At 39.5% G+C, this 25,630-nt stretch overlaps 1 protein-coding gene across 3 annotated transcripts in view; it reads right to left on the reverse strand.

The window, feature by feature from the left end:
- The window catches only part of LOC139735178 (oxysterol-binding protein 1-like), a 113,039-nt gene that overhangs the window by 72,391 nt on the left and 15,018 nt on the right, over nt 1-25,630 (reverse strand). The window contains exon 3 of one of the 3 annotated variants that reach the window (XM_071645937.1): nt 4,253-4,288. The exons of 1 other annotated variant lie outside the window; for it this stretch is intronic. In XM_071645937.1, coding sequence (XP_071502038.1) covers nt 4,253-4,288 — 36 coding nt within the window. Of the gene's footprint in view, nt 1-4,252; nt 4,289-22,128; nt 22,298-25,630 lie in introns of those variants that run through there. One more of the 3 variants, XM_071645940.1, reaches the window with a different exon arrangement.

A 25,630-nucleotide genomic window follows, 5' to 3' on the forward strand; every position in this document is an offset into this window, starting at 1 on the left:
TCTATAATGTGAATATTAGTGTGTGTGTATGTGTCTGTTTGTCTCTCCATCTGTTTGTTTGTCTGTCTGTCTGTCTGGTTACATCCATGCTTACAAATTTCACAACAATTAGAAATTAAAATCATAACCAGAACCTGAACTAAATTTCCCACAGAAATATTTTCTAACTATAGCCATTGTACAGTTTTTAGGGTCACAGTAGAATTAGCATACATGTACATACAATACAGCTGTTTTCACACTTTAGCCCATAAGACTGAAATACGATTTTAATAGTGGGGTAAGCTGTTTGAAAACTAAATGATAAAAACATTCATAAAGACCAACAGCAGAAGTAATGGGTCCAAACAAGATCTTGCACTAGTCCTTAAGTTATGCTATATCTATAGACAGTTCAATTGAACACACTGAATGTCCAGGAGATGATGTTTGTACAACATAATATGATGCTGAAACATCACACCCAAGTCTCCATGCAGAACACTGCATAGCAGTCACATGATACTCTTGAAATGATGTTGTGGGTAGAAAATGCAATCACACTCACTTTGCTTGGAAAAAGGGGGATGCATGAAGTAGATATTTTTTAAATCACTTCAGGAGGAAGAAATTTTCCTTGCAAAAGCTGCCTAATTCCATCCCATCTCGCACCCCACACAAAAAAAGAAAGAAATATGATTTAATGATAATCCGCAGACATCAATTGACGTCAGAGTACGACTGAAGAAATTACAACTGAAGCCAAGGAAAACAAAAAAAAAAAATCTTAAATTCTCTTCATTTTTTTTTCTTTTTTTTGGGGGGGGGCGGCAGTGATAACATCATGAAAATATAAAAATCATTGTACATTTTCTAAAGTAAACAACTTATTGCATTGAAATGAAATAAAGGTCAAAAGTTCTCTTTTTACTAGTGTTCCTTATCGTAGATGACAATATTATCATATTATCCAGGGAAAGGTTGGGCCAAAATAGCAAATGAAAATGCTGTCACAATGACTATGAATGATGGAAAGAGTTTACTAGATGACTTGCTAATTCAATGTGTTCAAAGTTGAAGTGAACTATGCAAACCACAACATGATACAATGTACATGTACAATGGCAGTCCTGACTATCCTAATTGTCCATTTGTGAAGCATTGTTGCCACAATTCGTGCTGGCGTTACAAAATAACCTGGCATGCTACCAACTTTGGGACCTCTTGGTCAACTTTTGCACCAAATGTGCAAGTGCTGCCATATCGCTGTTCTGTGTTCAGTACTCGCCCTGTAAGTACATGTATATGCAAAGCCCCCTACATCAACAAGTACACCCAAATTATCATGATCCTGTTTCTGTAGATGATGACGCTTGATCACCAAGCTATTGCATTCAGATTGGGGGGGGGGGAATTGTGCCATTGAAGGATAATGTATACACATTGTAATTGTGCATGCACAAAAATTGTGCTATTACATGTCATATTTGGCACTTCACTACATTTGTACAATGAGAATTACTGCATTGCTGAGGGCCGTGTAAAAGTAGCACTGGTCACCAACTGCTGTAGGCTCTCCCCCTCTAATTCATATGTGAAGAGAAAATGAATACATTGAAGATACTACAGGATTTTCAAAATCCACATGAAATTTAAGATGGTTTCGAAGCAAAGTTTTTTGAGTAGAGATATCAGTAGAATAAAGTACAAGGTATGTTTTAGAAAGTTTGATGAGTTCAGCTTTTAAAAGCTGTTGTTATTTTCAATCACAAAGTGATTTATAAGCAATTTGATGAAACTTTTGAGAATAATTGCATATAGATATCTAAATTTAGAATGCAAATTGCAGAATTTATCAAGGATTGCATTTAATAAGGTTTCATTTTGAAATGACAGGGTTCTTTTTTTCATAAGTACGTAGATTTATTCAAAAACTTGATGACATTGCTCATTTAGTCAACAGAATAATCCTCCATGTGGAAATGAAATAGAGTATATCAACACTTTGAAACCCCATACACTTATATAGCCATAACATAATTAGAATACAGTAAAAGTGGAAATTTTCATGTAGTTTTTCGTGCTTGGCCAGGTAAGATATTTTGTGTGTTTCAATTCTGCGGGATCATTACGTAAAACAAGCAAAATATTAATGTGCTAAAATATTCAAGCTACTTTCATATCACACAAATGCGCGGAAATTTCAACATCGCCAAATTTCCATTTTCACAGTAACAGACCAAAATGTACGCACTTGGCCACAGTCTGATACGTGAGTGCTTCACGAAAGTACTAGGGATAGGTACAGTATGGTACTACATATGCCACGATGGGTTACTCAACAGTCATTGCACAGCTAAGAACCACACTCAATTAAATGTGTTTTATAACCAAATATAAATACGTGCACATGTGTACGCAAAAAAAAAAAAATGAACATGAATCTACAGTATTCAAAGTGATATGTTCTCAACAACACTACATACACATGTAATTGTAGTAGAGTTTGGTTGATAATATGAATTAGAAATTTTTACACATTTCATACTAGACAGGACATTAAAAAAAAAACTCACATAAACTATGTGTAACTAGTTTTTTATCAATGCACTGATTTCAAAGGTGTTACCAAATGCCATCAAATTCATCACATGGCATTAGTTGACAATGCTTAAAAATTCAAAAATAGAATTATTATTAAAATATGCTATATACACATTATGCCAAAAAGAACCATAACATGCAAAGGTTCGCATTCACCACTGACACAAATCCTTCACCAGCTGGATAATTTGTCAGAGATGAGCACAAGTAAACACAGATACGGGTAGACAATGCTGCATAGAGAAAGCTAAATCACAGAGAGCCTACTACTTAGCACATCCTGTTTGCAATCTATGAACATTCTGCACTAGAATCTGCGGCTGGTCTAATGATTCTCCTCCAAATATCGAGCAACTGCTGTTTGCACACCAAGTGCTATTAAAAAAGCATTACTAGGATAGTGCAGATTATATTTCAAACATTGTCCAGTATGAAAGATAAGAAGCATACAATACATTTAACTGCCCTCCAATCAAAACCCTCCCATCATGTGCAGACATACAAGCAAGAAATATAGAAATATCAAAGGTTTTATTGCAATATAGAATGCAAAGTTGTCAGGAATCCTGGACATAAGTGTTAATGTTGTACCATCCATGTACTGAAAGATCCTCCTACTGTGCTAGCTACATTTACATTCACATGCAACATACAATATATGAGGATGTCCCGTAAGTAACGCATTTGTCTCAAATTGTACAATTTTTTCATTGCCTACTGTAACCCCAAAAATGTGTCTATTTATCTACCTTTTTTTTTTCATTCTATTGTATTTAATTTCTTACGTCAATAGATTAGAACTTCCCAGAATAGCACTGCATTAACTTTTATGCTTTCAGAAAAAAAAATAAAAAAATGTCTTCAATGTTTATAAATGCGTATGGGACATCTGATGATAGGACTGCATAATTGATCTCATAATGGCTAAGTTTTCATACCAAGTCAAATCAAGATGAAATAATGTCCACATATTAATCAAATATCACTTGTGTTCCTTTGAATGAATATATGATTTTTAATAACAGTTCCATACATAGTGTTATGTTTCAAATTCGTAAATGCGAATGAAGCCCTTAAACTTGCATAAATTTGCATGACACATTTTTTTTTTCATTATGGAATTTCAAACTTCAACTCACAAGCTTGAAAAATGATACGAAACATTTAAATGTTGAGAAAACATGAAGTTTTGACTTCTCAGGGAACCTTATTTTGGACTCGCCCTGTAATCAGCATGCCATTAGCAGTCATGATCCTAGTCATTTTTAATCTTGATTTGCGATGAATGGTTTGCATGGTCTATGGAGGGATGAACAATGCTGAAGTGAGAGTAAATCAGAAAAAAAAAAGAGAGAGTTCAAAAATCACTTGCACCTCTGCATCCAGCAAATTGATGACAGTGGTTTGAGATGTACAGTACACATGTACAATACATTCCTTTTTTATGCAGAAGAATCGGGATAAGCAAGTATTACGCACAAATTGAAAAAAAAAACATGACACAAACGGGGAGCTGGAAATGAGCGGTAAGTGTTAACATGGGGATGGCAAAAATAAAACCAATGACAACGATTGAAGAGATGGTAGGAATTATTTTTTAAAAATGCAAAAAGAGGAAATAGTGGATTACTGGGAGGAATTCGCTAAGCAAGCTGGGTGCACATTGTACCTTTTGGCCACTGAATGAGTGTCCAGGAAGACAAAGCTGAAATAAACAAGAAAAGTCAATAAACAAAACATGGCAGTTGATGTTCTCTCACTATAAATGCCCCTTGTAATCCTCAGGAAATGTATACCGACACTATAGTTTCTCCTCCCCAGCCCCGCCCCCAATCCCCCCCCCAAAAAAAAAAGAAATAAAGAAATAAAAAAAAACTGCACACACAGTACTTTACCAAACTACATGTACAGCAAGTATCCCTCCCCACCCCACCCCAAACAAAAAAAGAAAGAAAAAGTAAAAACAAAGTTTTTCACATTGTATTCCGAAGACGTGAAAAATAACAAGAAATTTGATCTAAATAGATAATAGAGGGTGGCATCCAAAAAAAAAAAGAAGAAGAAGAAGTCCTGAAAAGAACAACCTCCTGATTAAATTAGGGCTACACGAACAAAAAGACCAGTCACACAATCTTCCAACACGTACTGTACCTTCTGGAGCTGAAAAATCTATGCGTAGAAACATTCTTGATACATTCGACACCGGTGTTTACATAAAATGAATGATGCCTTTCCCAGGGATGCTTCAGTACATGAGAACAGAGATAAGGGCTTTTTACACTTGTGTTTCTTAACCCCGGACTTTCTCTGACCCAGGACTATCGTTAGTCCCGTACCAATTTTTTCAGCTTTTTACACTGGCCAATTAGTCCCGTACTATCTCTTGTCCGGGGCTAAGGAGAAAACTGACCTTTTTACACTCGTATTTCTTAGCCCCGGACTTTCCAAACCACATGAATATTCATGATTACGCTGTGCACTGTACACGAACACGCACGCACCGGCAGCACTTGATTACCTCGTTTCTGATTGGTCAGTGGAGGTCGGACTTCGTCTCCTTCGCTTAGCCCCGGATTATTTTTTCGTTCTGTTTACACTCACTTGCTTGGCACCGCAATTGCGGTGCTAACCCCTGCTATTTTGCAGGGCCAGATAGTACCGTACTATCGGTGGGGCTAGCCCACTTTGGCAAAAACGAGTGTATACAGAAAGTGGGCTAAGGATAGTCCCGTACCAACGGTGGGGCTAAGGCCCCCCCTTAGCCCCACCGTTGGTCCGGGGCTAAGCAAAAATTTGCAAGTGTAAAAAGCCCTATACAGTGGCGCTCACGTCCAACTTGACACAGCGTGTAGACGCGTGTAGACGCATCTAGGCGCGTTTCATACTAGTTTGCCGACGACGAGACAAACGCGTTTGGCGATGATAGATATTTTTTCTTTCAAATGCTCACGGAAACTTGATTACTGCCATCTACGGCGAAAAAAAAATTAATTGCAGACACGGACGTAACATATGGCTACGACATAATGTGCATGGAAGTTAGAATGACGGAGCCGATATAATGCCTGCAGAACATCGATAAACGCGTTCAAACGCGCTTAGCCCATATCGACGTACGTTCGTACGTTGTACCTATGAGGATCTACAATCTTCCACTAGCACTGACTGCAGCCCGTGTCTACACACACACGCGAAGGGTATTCATCACTTGTGTGTAAAAACCGCCTGCGTCATTCCCACTAGGCAGGAGGGTTGATGCGTGTACACTCGTGCGAATATACAGTAGTTTATTTCAATGCAGCACTATTTTGCGTGAATTTTATAAGGAAAGTAATTAACTGTGAATAAATCATGAAAGAAATATCTCGCTTGTGTGTAAATTATTCATATATCCTCTTTATTTCAACCCATTTGTTTCCACATCTTACCCACATGCCAATCGAAGCGTCCACAAAGTCCTCGAGCCCCTTCCCCCCCCCCCCCCCCCCCCCCTGGCTCTGGGACATTCTATTCAATCATGGGGTTTTTATTTCGCAACGCTGTCAAATAACTCTCACGAAAGCAAGTTTTTACAACGGCTGATCTATTTGATGAATGTATCGTAATCTATTTATGTTAAGATAACCTAGTTCAAACTTGTAGAGACATAAAAAAACAATGATTTGTCATACAATAGTGATACGTTCAACTACTCTAGTACTAGTACTCATTCACCCTGTGCTGAAATCCACATGTCTGCAGCTCCGAACGTGTCATTGCTGTCGCTCAAACTTCGATCGCCGTGCTTAGCTAGCACGTGGTGTGTACTTTGTGTACGTCGTCGCACAGTCACCTTCCACACCTCCCTAGGCCCTGTCGATGATGATGCACTGCACTGTATATGTAGGTCACGGTCGGTGTACCGTGTTTTGGGGAAACTACATCGACACACACTGTACACAGTACTAGTATTCAGTACAGCAAGTACTGGTCTGCTGTACGTGGCGTGGTATGAATGAATCGGACGTAAGAAGTCGAACATTCAAGAGCTAAAAAAGAAATGAAAAAAAAATGGCGAAATCAAACTCCACTAAAATGGTCTTGACACTGTAATGTATATTCCAATTTTATTCTTGGCTGAGTTTTGAGAAGAAATTCGTCACTTTCAGCTTAAGTTTTCCTCGCACGAGATCAGGAATGGGATCGGTGAATTAGTTACTCATACAACGTGTGTGTACTGTGAAGAACGTAACGTTAGAGCTGCACAGAAGTGGATGTGAGACTGGCAAAAGAACATTCGGAAGGGGAAATGTACCAAGTTCACGCAGAAAAAAAGAAAAATCCCACGATGCCATGACGGTGCCAGCAGACTGGGAAATGGGGAAAGGTGGAGAGGGAGGGGGAGAGCGAGACCAATCAACAGAAGAAACCGCGCGTACTGGCGCATTCTGGGAGGTCATGAACTGTCTGGGGTGTTGGAGATGAACAGGGAAAGAATGTTTAATTGACAGCTCGAGTCGAAGCCCCAGGGCGAAGACCCAGGATTACAAATGTGATGATTTTATATTTCTTTCATTTAAGCTCCTTAAAATCACTCTCCTGCGATATTTGATGAGTTTAATTTACACATTGTAGGTGTTAGAGTGTCAAATTTTTAATGAGATTGTAACTATGTGTATATACAATAGGCCTACTATAATGCCTATATAGGCCCTATTGATTTAACAATCTGTAAAACACAAATGTGACTACCAGTGACAATAAAAAAAGACTTGTATTTGGTTTCTCGCCCTTTTTTGTCTTCATCCTAACACTTCCAAGTTCATATGAGATTTCTGATGTTTTTACTCCAGCATCAACGGTCTAAAATAAATTACTGAAATATTGTCTAAATGCATTTGAAATATTTGTCAAATTTAGAGGATGCAAATCTATGTGGATGATCCTCCATATTGATTTGTACCCTCTAAATTTGACATTTCAAATGAATATAGTAGGCAAATTCTCAAGCTTTGTGAATCATGAAATTTTTGGCAACCATCCATTTGAACTTCAGGCATGAAAAGTTCCTAAGAATCAGCAAAAACAACTCAACAGATCAGAGATAAACTTCCTTCGAATTGAGAACTATAAACACGCAGATTTGCTGGGTGTGAGACCACAAGAAGCTTCAGCTTTGTTTTGAGATTTCACAATTGTGTTGTCGAAGTTCTCACAAACTCAAGGATCAGCCCTCCCTGTCAACTCCAACATGTAGCTCCCCCAACGTGCATGGTTGAATGCATGGCGTCTCGATGTCACTGTCTATAGGTACCCGAGGCTGCTTTGTATTTGTCTTGGAATATTGATTCATTTCTTGCCATGACATGAGTGTAGTAATCTTTTTGCATGGCTATGTAAAAAATTGTGACACTCAATTCGTCTTTTTGATGTTTTTCTTTCAGTCCAAAAGGAAGACAAAATAGTATCATGACGTTTGCAATTGTTCAAAAGGTCTGCTATTGACAACTCACAGACTACAGTAATCACTAAGGGGCCAGCCTGTCACCGTACGCGCGAGCAAATTCCTCTGCCATGTTGTTTGCCAGCCAGCTGTCGGAATGTGCTTTGATGTTACATGGCAGCCTGGCCTGCATGGCTGTACTGTTGTTTTATTCTTTTTTTGAACATGTCGTTTCACCTGACAAAAACACGGAAATCGGGAAGGTGTAGGGGAGAGGTTTTTGTTGGGTTGCAATGTGTGTGTGTCTGTTTTTTCCTCGTATTTTTCTTATATATATATATATATATATATATATATATATATATTTTTTTTTTTTTTTTTTTTTTTTTGGGGGGGGGGGGGGAGGGGGGGGGGGACCGAGGCCAAAGTGGGGAAAGATCAGAGTGAAATGAATGCTAGTTTCTGTCTGGATTATTGACTGAAGAAAAAATTGATTGTTCCTTTAGTGCTGAAATTTGTTATCTGTTTAAATCTTCTGAAGGAATAAAAAGACTTGCAGAAGTAACTCACTTGACTGGCAAGTCAAGAAAGAGGACATGAGTTGTTGATACTGCAGGCCAGGCTTTGATAGTGATAGTCTGATACACAAATATGTAATGTCACACGGCATGATTAATAGGATTACAATGTATTGACGGAAGAAAGATTAAGATAGATTGGTTGTTCTTTTAGTGCTGAAGTTTTTATCAACACTGCTTATTAAACTGATTATCATGTATTCTGTTTGCAGCTTCTAAAGGAATAAAAACACTTGACTAGTACGTCACTAGTTTAGACTCAGAGACTTCACTTTGCATATATATTTTTTTTAAATTTGTAGACAGGAGTGTAAATATCTCAGTCGTGTAAACAGCAGTGTAAACAACCCTCTTTATCATCGCCATAATTAACCTTGGAGATTTACACATTATGCAATACTCTTCAAACATTATCACTGTGGCAACCTAAACTGCCATTTTGGCAACCTAAAAAGCTCTACAGGTTGCCCGGCTGGCAACCAAGGAAAAAAGTTAAGTGAGAGCCCTGGCTCCAACGCAATATTATTGCGTTCCCTCGCAATAATATTGCGTTCCCTCGCAATGATTATTGCGTTCCCTCGCTATAAAATTGCGACAAGTTCACCTTCACAGACATGTGGGTTGAGTGAATGCAGTAATAGTAGAGCACATCATTGAGAGTTTGAGGAAAATCGGACAGTCCGTTCAAAAGGTATGAATTTTTGAAGTTTCTGCTCACTCAAGGCTAGATGAGAAGATACTTTAGCTCGTGATGTCACTTGAGTGCAACGATATAAAGAAAGAATAAAGACAATTCAACACAGAGACTCCAACTCTCCCGTTTTCGACGGGAGATCTCCCGCCGAAAACCCATTTTTGCAAAATCTCCCGTTCTCCCGCTTGAGATTTGATTTCTCCCGCCCTGGCTCTGTGTCTCCCGGTGGAAAGGATTTCTTACTTATTGTTATCGTATGTTGAAAAAATAAGCCTTAGATAGCACCAGAGAACATCTAGAACCGAACTTCGCGCTTCGCACACATCAACTTGGAGTCTCCCGTTTGCTAGGGGTTTCGGGCGGGAGAATTTCCAGATCAGAAGGTGCTTGGGGTTGGAGTCTCTGTCAACATATTTTCACTTTTCTCGCATAACAAAAGAATGACTTGACTGCTCTCTTTCAGAAGGCAGGAGGAATAATATCACCCTGAACATATGTCAGCAATAAGTCGAAGAAATTTGAACTTTATTAAAAAAGCAAAGTTTTGTGAAATTCTCTTTTTATTTTCTATGGTTGTACGCATTGTGGCATCATACACTGTAGAAGTCATCTCATCTAGCAGTGACTACGCAGATACTTTAAAAATTCATAACTTTTGAACGGATTGTCCGATTTTCCCCCAAACTTTCACTGATGTGTTCTACTAGTATTGCTGCATTCACTCAATCCACATGTATGATAGGTTGCAGCTCGTTACTCCGAAGGTTCGTTATTCCGAAGGCTCTTTTAAAATCAAATAGTCCGAAGACTCGTCATTCATACAAAAAGTCTACACGCGAACGGTGACAAACAGATACTCCTAATAAGCTATGACGTAGATCCGTAATTTGCATACCGCCAATCACAGTGCGGTGAGCGTTAAAGAATAATAGGGCTACATATTCATGATGCAATCACGCGCCGCAGATGCTACGTTGAGCTATGAAATATACTGAGTAATAGTAATAAAGACGCGCGCACTTATTGTCCCGTCATAAATTTGCATACGCGCTACGTCACGATCACGCGTTGACCCGATGCGAGCTCGTAAGGCCAATGACATTTAGCCAATCAGCGTAGCGTATTCAAGTGAGAAGCACGCAGCAGTTAGGGACGCGCAAATTGCTTTAGTGTACACACTACTGGTGGGTTATTCACTCGGACTAAACTGACATGGTTTATGAATATCGAAAAGGTACCGATGGCGAAGTTTCACCAAGGAGCTTAGTAGCTCCTTGGTTTCACGAAATTCCCCCAAACTCAGTATAAATACATGTGAGTATTTGCTGCAACCAGGGAGGTGGCACCTCCCCTGCTGCAACTCACTAAAAACAATAGGTATGGCAGTAAGATAGCCCTTCCAAAATGGCCTTCAGGCTCACAGTTAACTCACTTGTCAATGTAAAATTGCGTGAATGTCGTAGAGCTGATTGCGTTAGAGTGAGAAATGACACCTAATTTTCAACTCGAAAGGTACCGATGTAAATTTTTCACAAAATTCTACAAATGAGGTATGTAGAGCAAGCTTGTAATCTAGATTTTCATAAAAACCAGGTGCATTTAAGCAAAAAGACATATTCTGGGAGGTATGAGTTCGTTAAGTCGAGAGTCCGTGTAAATGTCCTATATACCTGATTGTGCGCTCTGCGCGGTGCATTTACGAACGCTCGTTTCCTATGGAGGATGTCACCGCATTTTTTGTACCCTGGTAATGATTTTAAACAAAGAAATGCAAGTTTTGGATCAGTGGTTGTCACAGAATAAACTATTGGTCAATTATTCAAAGACCGTCAGTATGCTTTTTGGTACGAGATTTATGCTCTCAAGGTGTAACACATTAGATGTGAAAATAAAGAATACTCAAATTCGAAACGTTGAAACGATAAAATATCTTGGAATTCATATCTACGCTGAGTTGAAAATGAGATATTCATGTAGAAAACATGTGCCAGAAAATCAGTAGACTGATTGGTTTTCTTGGAAGATTGAGATATGTCTGCAAGAATCTTCAGTCTATTGAAGGAGGCAGACTTAATCAGAAGAAGAAGAAGAAGAAGAAGAAGAAGAAGAAATGAATCTAATTTGAATTTGATATGTAAATCCGTTATTCTTCCACATTTTGATTACGGAAACGTTATCTGGTATTCAGCTCCACAAGGTTCTCTGTCAGCTCTTCAAAAATAAGCTGCAGAATAGAGCAGGCCGTATGATTATGAGCGTAAATCCATATTCTTTTGTTTCTACTCAACATATTCATGATATTTTGGGCTGGGAATCTCTTGAATACCGATATAAAAAAATATGAGTATGATGATTTATAAGATATTGCAGAATTTTCTCCCTAATTACATGTCTGATAATATTTCTAGAAAATTTCTTAAATATTCACTTCGTTCAAATCAGAACTTGAATCTTCCATTTCCAAAGCCAAAGTCTAATAACCGTAAAAGAACTTTCTTTTACAGGGGAATATCAATGTAGGCCCTATTGCCCAATGAAATTCGTATTAATGCAACAACTTTAAGATCTTTTCAAATGTTATTATCTGATTATCTAGATAGAGCATTATGGTAAAAAAAAAAAAAAAAAGACTCAATGGAGTACCAGTAACATCCATTTATTTTTCTCTCTCTTTTTTTTTTTTTTTTTTTGGGGGGGGGGGTATATGAGTCTTGTCTTTTCTTTTGTAAGTTTGTTCTCCTCTTTTTCTTTTCCTTGCTCTGCTTTTTATCTACCTATTTCTGATTATTGTTGACTCTCAGTGCATGTACCAGTTCGGTATATGATTTTCATTACTTTTTCTTATGTTTTGTATATATAACAGTGCATTATTTTTGTATTGTATTATGAATTCGGGACCCTGTGGAAGAACAGACATATTTTGAAAACATGACTGAACAGGCAATCCCCCGTTTCTTCTGTACGTGTATGCAATGTATATGCAACTAACTTGTCATGTGTGTATTTTTATATGAAGACGGAAATAAAAACAAACAACAAACAACAAACAAACCGCACCGATCACAACAACGCAACGGCATGTACAGAATGTAGCTAGCTGTACACCACCACATCACACACTTGCTCACTCACACGCGCTCCAATTTGGGATCCACACACTGCAATTTGTGTGAAGTTACAGACAGCATGTGGTCCCTGCAGCAGACATGACGGTATTGTGAGAGGGAGAGAGAGGACGGAAAGAGAGGGTCGGAGGCCAAGGCACCCAAGGGAGGCTGAGGAAGGCTGACACCGGGTGCACCACGTGCTCGCTTGTTGTCACGCTTGTTGTCGGTTTAATACTCAAATACAAACGATATGAAGAAATGCATGCCCCCTTTCCGCCAAAGGTTGTTGTTGTTGTTTTTTTTTTGCTACTTGTGGGTTTGTTCGTTTGTCTGCCTGTCTGTCTCTCTTCGCAAAATAAGTCAAAATTTGGGAACAGATTAGGATGAAATTTTCAGGAACAGTTGGTTGGTAAAATGGCGCAATGAACAGATGATTAAATTTTGGTAAAGTACCACCGGAATTCACCGCCAGGATCCAGGATTTTTAGACTTTGTTTCGTATGTGAAAGGATTCGTATCAATTCTTTAGGAAGCTGGCCATCGGCAATGACGCAAAATTAGATGCGTTCAATGCATTGCCGCAGAGAGAAAATTACCTCCATCTTTCGAAAAAAACAAAAACAAAAACAAAAACAAAGCAAACACGTCCAATGGAGTAAGCAAATGCAAATTGTTTATTTCTATTGTATTTTCTTTTTAGATTCAGCGGGTTATTTTTTATTCAAAAAGGCGTTCCATTTGAGCCTTTTCACTTTCCATGGATTCGTAAACGTCATTCGTGAATATTCCAATTTCCTTCTCCTGGCCGAAATTAGTACTAGTAATTCTGTCATGATGGTCTTTCAAGTTCAGCGTACGTAATGCTCCACGTGCTTCTGGCTTGGTTTGTGAACAGGGTTAGGGGGCCTACATGGGCAGAAAACAAATGACTATGGAAATCATCAATCGCTGTTCCAAGCTGGTTTACATGTTATTTACACGCTGTTTACGACCACTGAAGTAAGGTGGGAGTACGCGCGGCATTCCTTTATCTGACACCTGGCTTTCGTGGAAATTTCCACGAGCCATGAGATCAAGTTTTTCCCACTGCGGCCGTGTTTTTTTTTTTTTTTTTTTTTTTTAATTCTTCATTACGAACATTGATTTGTTCAACTTGAAAAGTGTTTGCTTCGAGCACCTGTTTTTAGCTCACCTGAGCCGAAGGCTCAAGTGAGCTATTGCGATCGCTCTTCGTCCGGCGTCCGTCGTGCGTCGTGCGTCGTGCGTCGTGCGTAAACTTTTTACATTTTCATCTTCTTCTTGAGAACCCCGTGACCGATTTTCACCAAACTTGGCAGGTAGCATCCCTAGGGGGATAGGATCTCAATTTGTTCAAATGGGCACCATGGCCCACCTGGGGGGCCCCAGGGGGGCCCAAACCCCCTAAAATTAAGGAATCTTTAAAAATCTTCTTCTCTAGAACCAGAAGTGATAGGGCGTAGTTAATACTATGAGTTAGTACATGGATGACTGTAGTTTCAAGTTTGTTCTTGGAGGAATCAGGGGTGCCCCCCTTGGGACCCAGGGGAGGGGGCTTTGGAGGGGTCCTAATGGGGCCTAAATTGTACATTTTCATCTTCACTTTGAGATCCCCATGTCTGATTTTCACCAAACTTGGTAGGTAGCATCCCTAGGGGGATAGGATCTCAATTACTTCAAATGGGCACCATGGCCTACCTGGGGGCCCCCAGGGGGGCCCAAACCCCCTAAAATTAAGGAATATTTAAAAATCTTCTCTAGAACCAGAAGTGATAGGGCTTAGATAATACTATGAGTTAGTACATTGATGACTGTCGTTTCAAGTTTGTTCATGGGGTTGGTGGAATCAGGGGTACCCCCCCCCCCCCTTGGGATCCAGGAGAGGGGAGTGGAATGGGTCCTAATGGGGCCTGAATTGTACATGTTCATCTTCTTCTTGAAAACCTCATGATGAATTTTGACCAAACTTAGCAGGTAGCATCTCTAGGGGGATAGAATCTCGATTACTTCAAATGGGCACCATCTCCCTCTTGGGGGGGCCCCTAGAGGGCCACCCCCCCCCCCCCACATTAAGGAATATTTAAAATCTTCTACTCTAGAACAAGGAATGATAAAGCAAAGTTAATAACATGAGTTTGTACATTGATGACTTTAGTTCCAAGTTTGTTCATTGCAGATCCAGGGCTGCCTGCCCCCCACTCCCTGGAGTTGAGGGGAGGGGGGGGGGGGGGAATCCATATGCAGACCTATGTAAGTTTCCAATGTTCTCAGGTTAGAGTGTGCAAGAATGCATGGAAGGTGAAATTGCGATACTCAGGTGAGCGCGTGACCCGCGGGTCTCTTGTTTCTTTTTCTTTTTATTGCAGACGCCAGCGTCGGTAACATTTTGTTTTGTTCATCGTCCGTGCATGGCAGGGATTCTTGGGAGGAGAACGATAGGAATGACAGGGGAGAAAATAAACTGAAAGAAGGAAGCATATTTTGAGCAAGTGGTCTTTGTTTTTCTCTGCACCAGCATCAGTTATATCACCACCAAGGTTCATTTTTTTTTTCCGGCTAGATAACTCAAAAAAGTTATGAATGGACTTGAATTCAATTTTCTCGGAAGTTTTGATAAGGAATGAATACTAGTAGTTTAATTTCGGTATAATGATCCATAGATGGGCGGAGTTCTGAGCCCTCTCTCTTCCCCCTTTTCTAGTTCATTATTGAAATATTTGTTCTCCATCACCGATATGAGGTTTGCTCTCCTTTCCATTTCGTACTTCCATCCCTTCTCTGTCCCAATCACTGGAAATGTGTGAAAATGGATCCGTTTGGGATTCGTCATGAACACAGCGTATTAATATATCATATTAATGTTAATTACGGAAGTTTGGTTTGTGTGTGTGTGTGTGTGTGTTTATTCATTTTTTTTTCATGCTCTTGCTAAGGAGCTGTAACGCTTTTCCCGCGTAAATTGATAATGGATACCGCACGCAGAGGCCCACGTTTTGACGCGAACAACCAAACGGCATTCTTTTCTATTTATGATAATTTTTATTCAAAATAAAGAATGTTTGGTTGTTCACGTTAATGTAATATATATATATATATAGTTTTGACATTTCATGCGCTTAACTGTCGAGCATTTTTTTTTTTTTTTTTTTTTTGTTACGGGAGAAAGCGAAACGTTATTCTCTTTAGCAATGACGGCCTAGGCATTATACAAATCATTTTTGACGCAGTTTTGATTTTCGTTAACACATGAATTGTTCTCCTTCCAGATCAGTTCTTGATTTAGTGAAAGTAAACAATGTTTTTCACATTCACACAAGGCAGTTTGGTTAGCCAGAGTTCTGTTCACTGCCAGTGAAATTGCGGAATAAAGCGATGGCCCCAAAACGGTGTTTGTTCCGAAATAATGATAGAACTACATTGCTTATTATTCTGAAGGTTCGTTAATCGGAAAATAATAAAGAAACAATGTCCGTTAATGTCCAAACGAAATCAGGTTTGTTATTTCGAACGTTCTGCCAGTGAAATTTTGGAATGAAAAAGTTACAGTTTTCTTACTCTGAGGGTTCGTTACTCCGACAGAGAAAAAAAAGAGTAATGAAATAGTACTATACATTTTATATTCTAAAGGTTCGTTAGCCGAAAAATAGTAAAGGAAAAAATGTCCGTAAATTTAAAAACGAAATCAGTTGTCATTTCGAACGTTCTGCCAGTGAAATTTCGGAATAAAACGACGGCACAAAACAGTTAGTTTTCGTACTCTAAGGGTTTGTTACTCCCACAGAAATAAAACGAAATCAGTGTGTCATTTCGAACGTTCTGCCAGTGACAAATCGGAATAACGACTGCCCCAAAACAGTTACAGTTTTATTACTCTGAGGGTTCGTTACTCTGACAGAAATTATGATAAAATGATGCTAGATTCTTTATTCTGAAGGTTCGTTAATCCAAAAATAATAAAGGAAAAATTTCCGTTAATTTCACAACGAAATCAGTTTTATTTCGAACGTTCTGCCAGTGAAATTTCGGAATATAACAACGACGGCTCCAAAACGGTTACAGTTATCTTTTACTCTGAAGGTTCGTTAATCCGAAAGAATGATGATAAAACTGATACTATAGATTCTAAATTCTGAACGATCGTTAATTGGAAAACGATAAAGAAGAAATGTTCGTTTATTTCCAAACCAAATCAGTTTTGTTATTTCGAACGTTCTACCAGTGAATTTCGGAATAAAACTATAAAGCCCCAAAACGGTAGGCCTACAGTATTCGTACTCGAGAGGGTTCGTTACTCCGAAAGAATAATCATAAAATAATGCTCTACATTTTTAATTCTAGATTATCGTTAATCGAAAAATGATAAAGAAATGTTCGTTTATATCCAAACGAAACCAGTTTTGTTATTTCGAACGTTCTGCCAGTATAATTTCGGAACACAACAGCCCCGAAACGGTGACAGTTATCTTACTATGAAGGTTTGTTATTCCGAAACAATAACGATGATAGATAATACACGATTCTGTTCTGAAGGTTCGTTGATTGGAAAATGATAAAGAAATAATGTTTGTTAATCTCCGAACGAAATCAGTTTTGTTTATTTTGAACATCCATTTATAAACCGACCTTTGGTGTTGTTGTTTTCGATTAACAACCCTTCGAAGTACTCAGTAATGAATCGTTTCACTTTATGATTAAACAAACCTTAGGAATAACGGCCATCACTCGTGTACAGTAATCAGGGAGGTACATTTTTGTATGATAACTCTTTGATGTCACTGCCAAACTACCGCAGTATACTAGTACCCAGAAAGGAAAGTGCAACGATGTCACGAAAGTTCTCGCGCTTCTAGCGCATATGCAGTAGGCCTACCACGTGGTCGAGCAGACGGCGAGAAAGCAAAAACTGTACTAGTATAGTACACGGCGCGCGTTGTTGCGATGCAGAGACGGCTAATCATATTGCAACGGTGAAACGGGAAAGGCCTAAAAGAAAACGGAACCTTCATCATCGGCACCTACTTCTCTTTCATTTATCATTGAGGAACTGCTGACAACAAAAGGTATGGAATTTCTGCATCGTTTCTGTGAGGATATGCCCCTCACAACGGTCATTACATCTCCGTGAAAATGTCGCATTTAGTGGCATTTTTAGCGGCAATATATAGGGCTTCCACCCGTACCCACCCTAGAACAGCGCGCATAAAGTTCCCACAAGCGTGAAGAAATTCCTGGCGAGAACCCTGTTATATTCCACTTCGTACTCGCATTTCTCTATTGCTGCTACATAATTATGCCCATGAGATGGCAGCATTCATTTTCTATGAATAGTCATTACTCATCGGAAAGAAAACATTGTTCATATTTCCGACCGGAACTGTAAACGCGTGTAGACGCGTGTAGGCGCGTTTGTATAATCGCCCAGAAAGCTGCACGCGTTTGGCTGCGTGGAGACTAAATCTAATTGCGTCTAGACGCATCTACACGCGTTCGGAGTGTCAAGTTGGACGTGAGCGCCACTGTAGATCTCCCTGATAGGGTTAGTGGGAATCACATTCCCATACTCAGGCATATCAACCTACACAGTACCATTATGCCAGTTCATACAGATCTGAGAGAATTCACAATTCACTAGATATTCAGTAGAAGAGGTTGTAAATTAGCACAGCCCAACTCAACAGCTATTTTCATATCCCACATACTTATAGTAAGTTAAAGAAATGTTTTTTATCTATTCATTTACTCATCTATTTATTTTTCACAACTTACAGCTATTAACTGGGACATTCTATTTTGCTGCTGCTACGCAGCAAAGCTGCTTTTTGAGGAAGCCCTGAATACATTACAGTACATGCACTTTAGTTTGCTTTTTTTGTGTGTGTAAATTGTTGTCCTCTGAAGACACTCAAGACTCCAAATATAGCATCAAGCTTTAGACCTTGCACTGTAAAGAATAAAAATGAATGGACAGCCTCAATCACTATCCCCATATTCCCCCCCCCCAAAAAAAAGCCACAAAGATCCACCAAAATTTTAGGTAATTAATCCAATGACATGTGTCATCTCTTCTGATAAATCATATTTCCACACACCCATTCTGACAGGTTGTATAGAGTTTAACAAAGCATACAAACACAAATAGGCTGAAGTAAGGACAAACACGGATGAACATTTTAAGCTGCATCTATTTTCAAGAACACAAAAATGGTGATGTCACTAAGTACATGTATACATGCTGGTGGGTACACTGTAAATATTCATCAGCCACTTAAATCAATTCCTCACTGCATTTAATATGGATCTAGTGAACATTTGGAAATTTGAACATTTGGTGAATTTGTGTTAAATGTTTACAGTTGTACATTCACTGCGTTTAAGCGCCACAGCCGGATAAATATTCACTCAGTACTGATAATTATTAACTCGACAGCTGGTTTTAACATTGTGCCCCTTTCACTATGTCTTGATGCTCAAGTGCCTTTATGATAATTATCATCATCAACCAAAACGATGAAATCAAGCCTGCCATTATAGCTCACTCATTCCACTCTCTGGTATAATAAAGCCTTTAAGTCTCACACTTTCTCTCCTAATGCACATGTGGTGAAGTACACCGCAATTACCGGCAATAATCCACATGCAACCTCCTTATCAGATACTTGTTGATGCTTGAGGGTGCTAAGTATAGCAAAGTGTATGGTATAGTGCACTACACCATTAATGACATTACAATGTAGCACATTTTTGTTCAAGGGCACTGTGTTTTCAACATCATCAACACTGTAGCACAACTACTGTAAAAGTGGTTTCTTTCGCGTACAGAAACTTTCGCGGTTTCCATCGGTGCCGACTTTTTCGTGTGTGTTTAAATTCGCGGTCAGTAATGATAGCGTTGTAACAAGCGACGAGTTCACAACATTTTCGCATGAAGTTAAATTCGCGGTTCAACCTCAAAGTGCGAAAAGCGCGAAAATAAAACCACCGCGAAAGAAACCACTTTTACAGTACACTGTACACATGTTTGGTTACATGACACTATGCAGACAAATCAAGTGTCTACATTTTATTGATGAGGGATGCATTTGCTGAGGGCAAGTAGAATTTATTCTCGAGCAAGTATAGATATGAATGTATGGGCATTTGCCTGTTAAAAATATAGTTGTTTGAGGTCCTTTCTCCAAGAGCCTATTTGGCAAGTGAGAGATACGTCTATCTTCATAATGCCCTACACACAGGTGCAGAAGATGGGTTTGAAAGGTAATTAGAAAGAACTCCGTGGCACAGCAAAGCATGAACTCTTGACCTTCATACTGAAGTGTAGTGCGTAGTGCATTTGAAGTCAATGCATCCAATGTGTAAAATCATGTCTATATAGTACATCCTCTGATATCATAAACACTATGTATTTCGTGAGTATGATATATTTCTCTAAATTGGGACTGGAACGACAATTACACACTAGTAAGTGGTTGAATTCGTGATCAAGACCTGCTTGACAAATATTTAGTATCTCCTATAATACAGGAGAAAAGTGGGTGAATTCCAACCAAGGTGACGTAATACAACACATTCCTATTCCAGGAGTGAGTATGGTAACTTCACCTTGACTAACCTTGTGTACATGTATCTCATTGCAATAGATCATTGAAGAATCTTCAAATTCACACATTTTGTACTAGTAGAAGTGCTCTTCCAAAGCAAGAATACATTTTGTTGTTGTTGTTGTTGGTGTTGCTTTTGTTGTTACTTTTTTCAGAATTCATCCACACACTACCATCTACACGTATCTAAAACACAGAAACAAGGCCATGGGATGTTCTACAGGAAAGGCGCAACATGCATACTTACATGGCTAGAAACGGGAGGTGATAAGGTGACGGCATACAGATGTTTTATGGATCAACTCATTAGAGGCCTAGTCTGTGGTGCATCTTCAGAAATTGGATAAATGGGGAGAGCGAGGGCACTTTGGAATTTCTGTTTCTAGGTTGTGGACGCCTTTGTTCCTTACGAATAATAGAAGGTATGAGTGCTGCAGCAGCAAAGCACATAAGCTTCCGTAACCATGGTCACTTTTGGAGCTCCTCAGTTTTCATGTGTTTTGTCTCGGAAACGTCTTGGAAAATTGCCTCGATGACAGTGGCTTTTAAAGATACCATATGCTGTTGATCACTTACAATGACCATTAAAATCACTCACAACAGCTGTGGTTACACAGCTGATGCATGTACATGTATAAAATACAATGTGTGGTGGGCCTGAAAAGTATAGTCTCCTCACATGACATGAACCTATGCTGTTGGAGAAGGTAGGCCAGTAGGGCAACTATTACTTTTTCCTACAATCTGATATGTGGGTATTTCAATTACAGTAATTTGATGCAGATGTTATAACACACACACGTAATGACAATGACAATGACAATGACAATGATAATGATTAGGTTATTGTCCAAGGGTCAAGGGAAAGGTTAGGTGGCCAAAAAAAAAAATGGAAAAGATTTTTGCTTTGCTATGCATTAATGCACTCACAGATGATGAACTAGGAATTACAAATGTTCACCTTGCTGCAACCCTAGCTGAATACCATGAGGTCGACATACGGGCAATCAACAGGGTATCCTGCCATTGCTCTATAGGTGCAACCAAGGCAACATCTTTCTTATTAGCAGCTGAATAGATTGAAAAGATATGCTGCTCCTGAAAATGACCTTACTAAAAAAAAATAAAAAAATAAAAAAATTTAAAGTCAAATAATTACACTGGCACCACTGCAGGAGATTATGTTTCTATAAATACAATGTACAGTATACATTAAAAAAATGTTTTCTTTTCTCCCTATTCTTGAAATATAACACCCTAGAAACATGACTGCCAAATGAGACAATTGCCTGAACACATGCCTGCCACACTTTCAGGCCAATATGACCAAACATCTGGCGGTGAGACTACTGTAGGCTATTCTAAATCAACAATTCATATTCTCCCTCCCCCACTCCCCCCCCCCCCCCCCCCACCTCATCACACACAGGAATGCAACAGCAAGGCCAAGGGCACACTGTAACATACCATGTACACTGAGAAAATTCAATTCTTTTCACCCTTCTCCCTCTCTCTCTATCTGGTTCACTGCACACGCCTTTACATTTTCCACATTTGCACCTTCAATCAGATTACGCATCTCCTAGTTGCATAAATAATTCCACAGGCAATGATCATCTCTAGAAGGGAATGCATCACAAGCCAAGGGTGTCTAACCAAAGTGACGCACACTCTGGATTGCAGACTCTCCCTCCATTTTCTGCCTCGTCAGAGAGGTAAAGTTTCTACTCCTACGTTAGACAGTTTGACCTACAAACATCAGAAAGGTGCACTCTTAATTCCGTGAATTCTTGCGGCAAACATTCTACACAAAACTTGCAACTCTGAGAGTTGAAGCGCCGTTCAAGCTATTAAGTCACCTCAAAATGACGGCAAGGATGATCCCCACAAATGGAATGTATGCACAGACCCACTAACAACAACCATTCTTACGATATGGAATGACATCGGTCCAAAATTCAATGCAGACAAGCCATCACACTTTTTTACTTATCCTTGCGTGGCATTCCTCCGTAGTAATGTGATCATCAACAAGTCTCTTGGGATTACGATTTCCTCAGCATTATTGCACACCATCGCTACACTTTCTCGAGCAACAGTCCCTCCCACACACTTACGTCTGGTTTACCTGTCCATGCTGCGTCCCGCGTCATTGCTCCACACAGCGAGCACAGCAGCCAGTTTCCCATGAGATGCTTTGGACCAGCCACTCGACCGCGGCCACCGCATCTTTCAGACACGACGAGCACCATCCATCATGGGCATCATTATCGCGGTCCTCCGACCGACATTCCGAGTGACGGGCGAGCACTCGCTGCTGCGGGGAGGCTCATCCGCTCCCCCAAGCCAGACGGAAGAAGGGAGACGTCAGCCACATAGCCGATTGCACTGCAATGAAGCATAACACCGCTGAACGTTCACCCCAACCCCACCCTCCCCCCTTCTCTCCCTATCTCACTCTGGTAAGACATACTGATCTCTTCTCTCTATCCCCCTCCTCTGTGTCTCTCTCCTGCATCTACCCCAGCCCCAGCCACCCCCCCCCCCCCTCAACTAACACACACTGCATCTCTCCTCTCCTCTCCTTCCAAAGATCTCACTCATGATGATAACTGTCAGACTTCCTTGACAGATTCCACTGTCAGAAAGAGGATCACAGCGCAGAGTAGACTAGATAAAGAATGCTCCCCCAGACACTCAAGGGAATTGCACCCAAAAATCCCCTTCCTTCCCCTTTCCAATACCATTGAGTATTACATATAAGATGCAAAGCAGGGGTCGCACTTAACTTTTCTTTTAACTAGCCAGGCGGACTACTTAGAATCAATTTTGACGCTGAAGCAATATTTTGGCTAGCCAGACGGACTAGTAACTTCAGAATTGTATGATTTTTAGCTAGTCCGGCATGATTTCGGGTGGCCAATGGCCAGCGGACCATCGCCAATTTCGAACCCTGCAAAGTAAGCCTTTGCCTGTTGTCTACATACTGTACTCCATTAGGAATATATGGAGAGAGATGTTGAGTAAAGATACCCTATTGCCTACAATGCTTAGCCTCTACTTCTGACTCAGTGTTCAATGTCTGACGTGAATGTTCTGGTTGTACACAGGGCCTACAATTGTACATAGTGACTATAGGGACTTGACACATAATGCATGTTTTTGCCAAAATGAAAGAGAAAGAGAATATATATAATCTTCTTCAGTAAGTACAAGCACATTAATGCATGAAAAAGTCTTGTGCCAATGGATAAAGCACTGACATTGTTCAGCCTTGCTCAAACTTTTGTTGAACATGCATGAACAGGGTGATACTATTTACAGTGCCAGTTAGCCATTATGAGCACTGATACCATCGCAAAAAGCTTTGTACTCTAGAAATGCTTTGTCCCAATGAAGCATCAATGATCGATTCTTTACCGTCATGGTCCACACCCATTCCAAACCTGATTTATCATCATTCCACCAAATCAGCACCGCAAAATGTTACAGAGTAAATGCTGCATAAACGTTTAACGCGAGTAAATGATACATACAGTATGCATTTGGACAATCTACCCAGCTGTGGCCAGCAAAACGGACTGTCAAGCAGATATGATTTCAGGGCATTTGTCTGTCGGATTATAGAATGTGAAATGCCAAATTTAGAATTAATCAGACAACTATGAAATGGCATGAGCAGGCAAATGGAAGTTGTTGTTGTTGTTGGTGTTGTTGTTGTTGTTGTTGTTGTTGTTGTTGTTGTTGTTGTTGTTGTTGTTGTTGTTGTTGTTGTTGTTGTTGTTGTTGTTGTTGTTGCTGCTGCTGCTGCTGCTGCTGTTGTTGTTGTTGTTGTTGTTGTTGTTGTTGTTGTTGTTTCTTAATGCAATGCTCTACCTTGTAACCACAGCATTCTACTGGCCCTGTACTCTCCTTTGAGAAAATACTAAATAGTCATAACCAAATTCCAATGGCGAGAAGCCTCATGAAAGGCAAGTTTAAAAAGTAATTGCATTTCAGTGAGAGAATGTTCTTGCAAGTTCTTGCATTTCAGTGAGAAAATGTTCTTGTAAGTTCTATTCTTGCAAGTTTAACAGGCACAGACCACATCAATCTATGTAATACTTCTGACAACAGATGTACTGCAGCAAGGGAAGACCTCGAGCAAAACTTAAAATTACAGCATAACACATGTATGGAACCCTTCATGCTGGAAATAGGCATGAATTTGAATAAATTATGCAAATAGCTATCATACAGGTAATGAGAAGTCCAAGGATAGTATATGAAAGGTCTAATGAAGATGATGTGTTTATAGATCCTTCGCAGATGAGGCAACACAAGCTCACAGGCTGCAGTGTATAGTGGCACTGTCAAGGTCTCTCCAGCACAGCTTGGGAATGCTAACCTTCCAAGAATGCAAGCAGGAATCGGCCTGGCTGCGATCATGAAGGTTGGTCTTGCAAAGTCTGTCCGCACTCATATTCTATCTATGATACTTGACCCTGATGCGTTATGTTTGTTTCCACAACAAACCACAAAGATTATACATACATCTTTTATCATCATCTCCTTTTCTCAAGTAAATAACAATGCACTCCTATTACAACAAACATGGCTATGTACAACGAAATTCTTGTTACAACGAACTAAAAATTCAGGTCCCAAAATCATCCTCTAAATACTTTTTGTCTTTTTTACTTTACTGTTGGCTACAACAAAATTATTATATAATCAACAAACATTGCTGGTCCCAAGGACTTCATTATGATGAGAGTTATCTGTATAATTCTCCATTTTTTGGTTGGTTTATTTTTTTGGGGGGGGTTGCAGTAAGTCAGAAGAAGAAAATTCAGATTAATTTTAGATGGACAGAGAAAATCTTCAAGAGGGAGATAAGATATTATTGAGGAGTAGTACTAAAAGTGCTGACAGCATTAAAAATAATCCGTGGTATAACAGAGAAAACAGAAATGAAAAGATAAAAGGACTCGAGACATGAAACAGATGGAAGATGAATGGGAGACAGAGAAATAGAAGAAAAAAAAAAACACCTGAAGAAAGACTACTGTACCTGTACAAGCCCCCCTTGATCACTCTGGCCTCTTACAGTTCTGCTGGGTCAGAGGTACATATGTAATTAACCTGCTTTTCAGAATGGATGGCAGTTCACTAATGACTTTCCGCACCCATTCAGCAGTGGCGGCAATGGCAGAAAATATACACTATTCACAATCCCAAGAGTTCTGTAACAGGCTGGATGGAACGGAGAATTCTCCAAGACACAAATCAAAGGACAGAATGGCTGCCTACAGAGAGAGGAGCTCTTCGAGACTTAATGTGAAGTCTTTTGAAGACTGCCATGAGTTAAATTTGACAATAAACCCATCGTGGTACACACAGTTCGATTCGAAATTGGAAGTGCATGCTTTGTCTTGTTGCAACTGATATGAAATAGTTATCAAAATTGTATTTTTTTTTTTCATTTTTAAGATTGCAATGTGTGACACAAATCTCGCAATTCTTTTTATTACTCCTTCTTCCAAGCAAAAAGTAATTTAACCATTTGAACAAAGAAATATAATAGTGGACATCAAAAAATGTCTTGAAACATAAATGATGCTGAAAAGGTTGAGTTCTGAGAAGAAACA

This window comes from Diadema antillarum, unplaced genomic scaffold (genome assembly GCF_040938485.1).
Source record: "Diadema antillarum isolate AM-2024a unplaced genomic scaffold, OU_Dant_1.0 seq00000565_RagTag, whole genome shotgun sequence".
Classification (NCBI taxonomy): Eukaryota; Metazoa; Echinodermata; class Echinoidea; order Diadematoida; family Diadematidae; genus Diadema; species Diadema antillarum.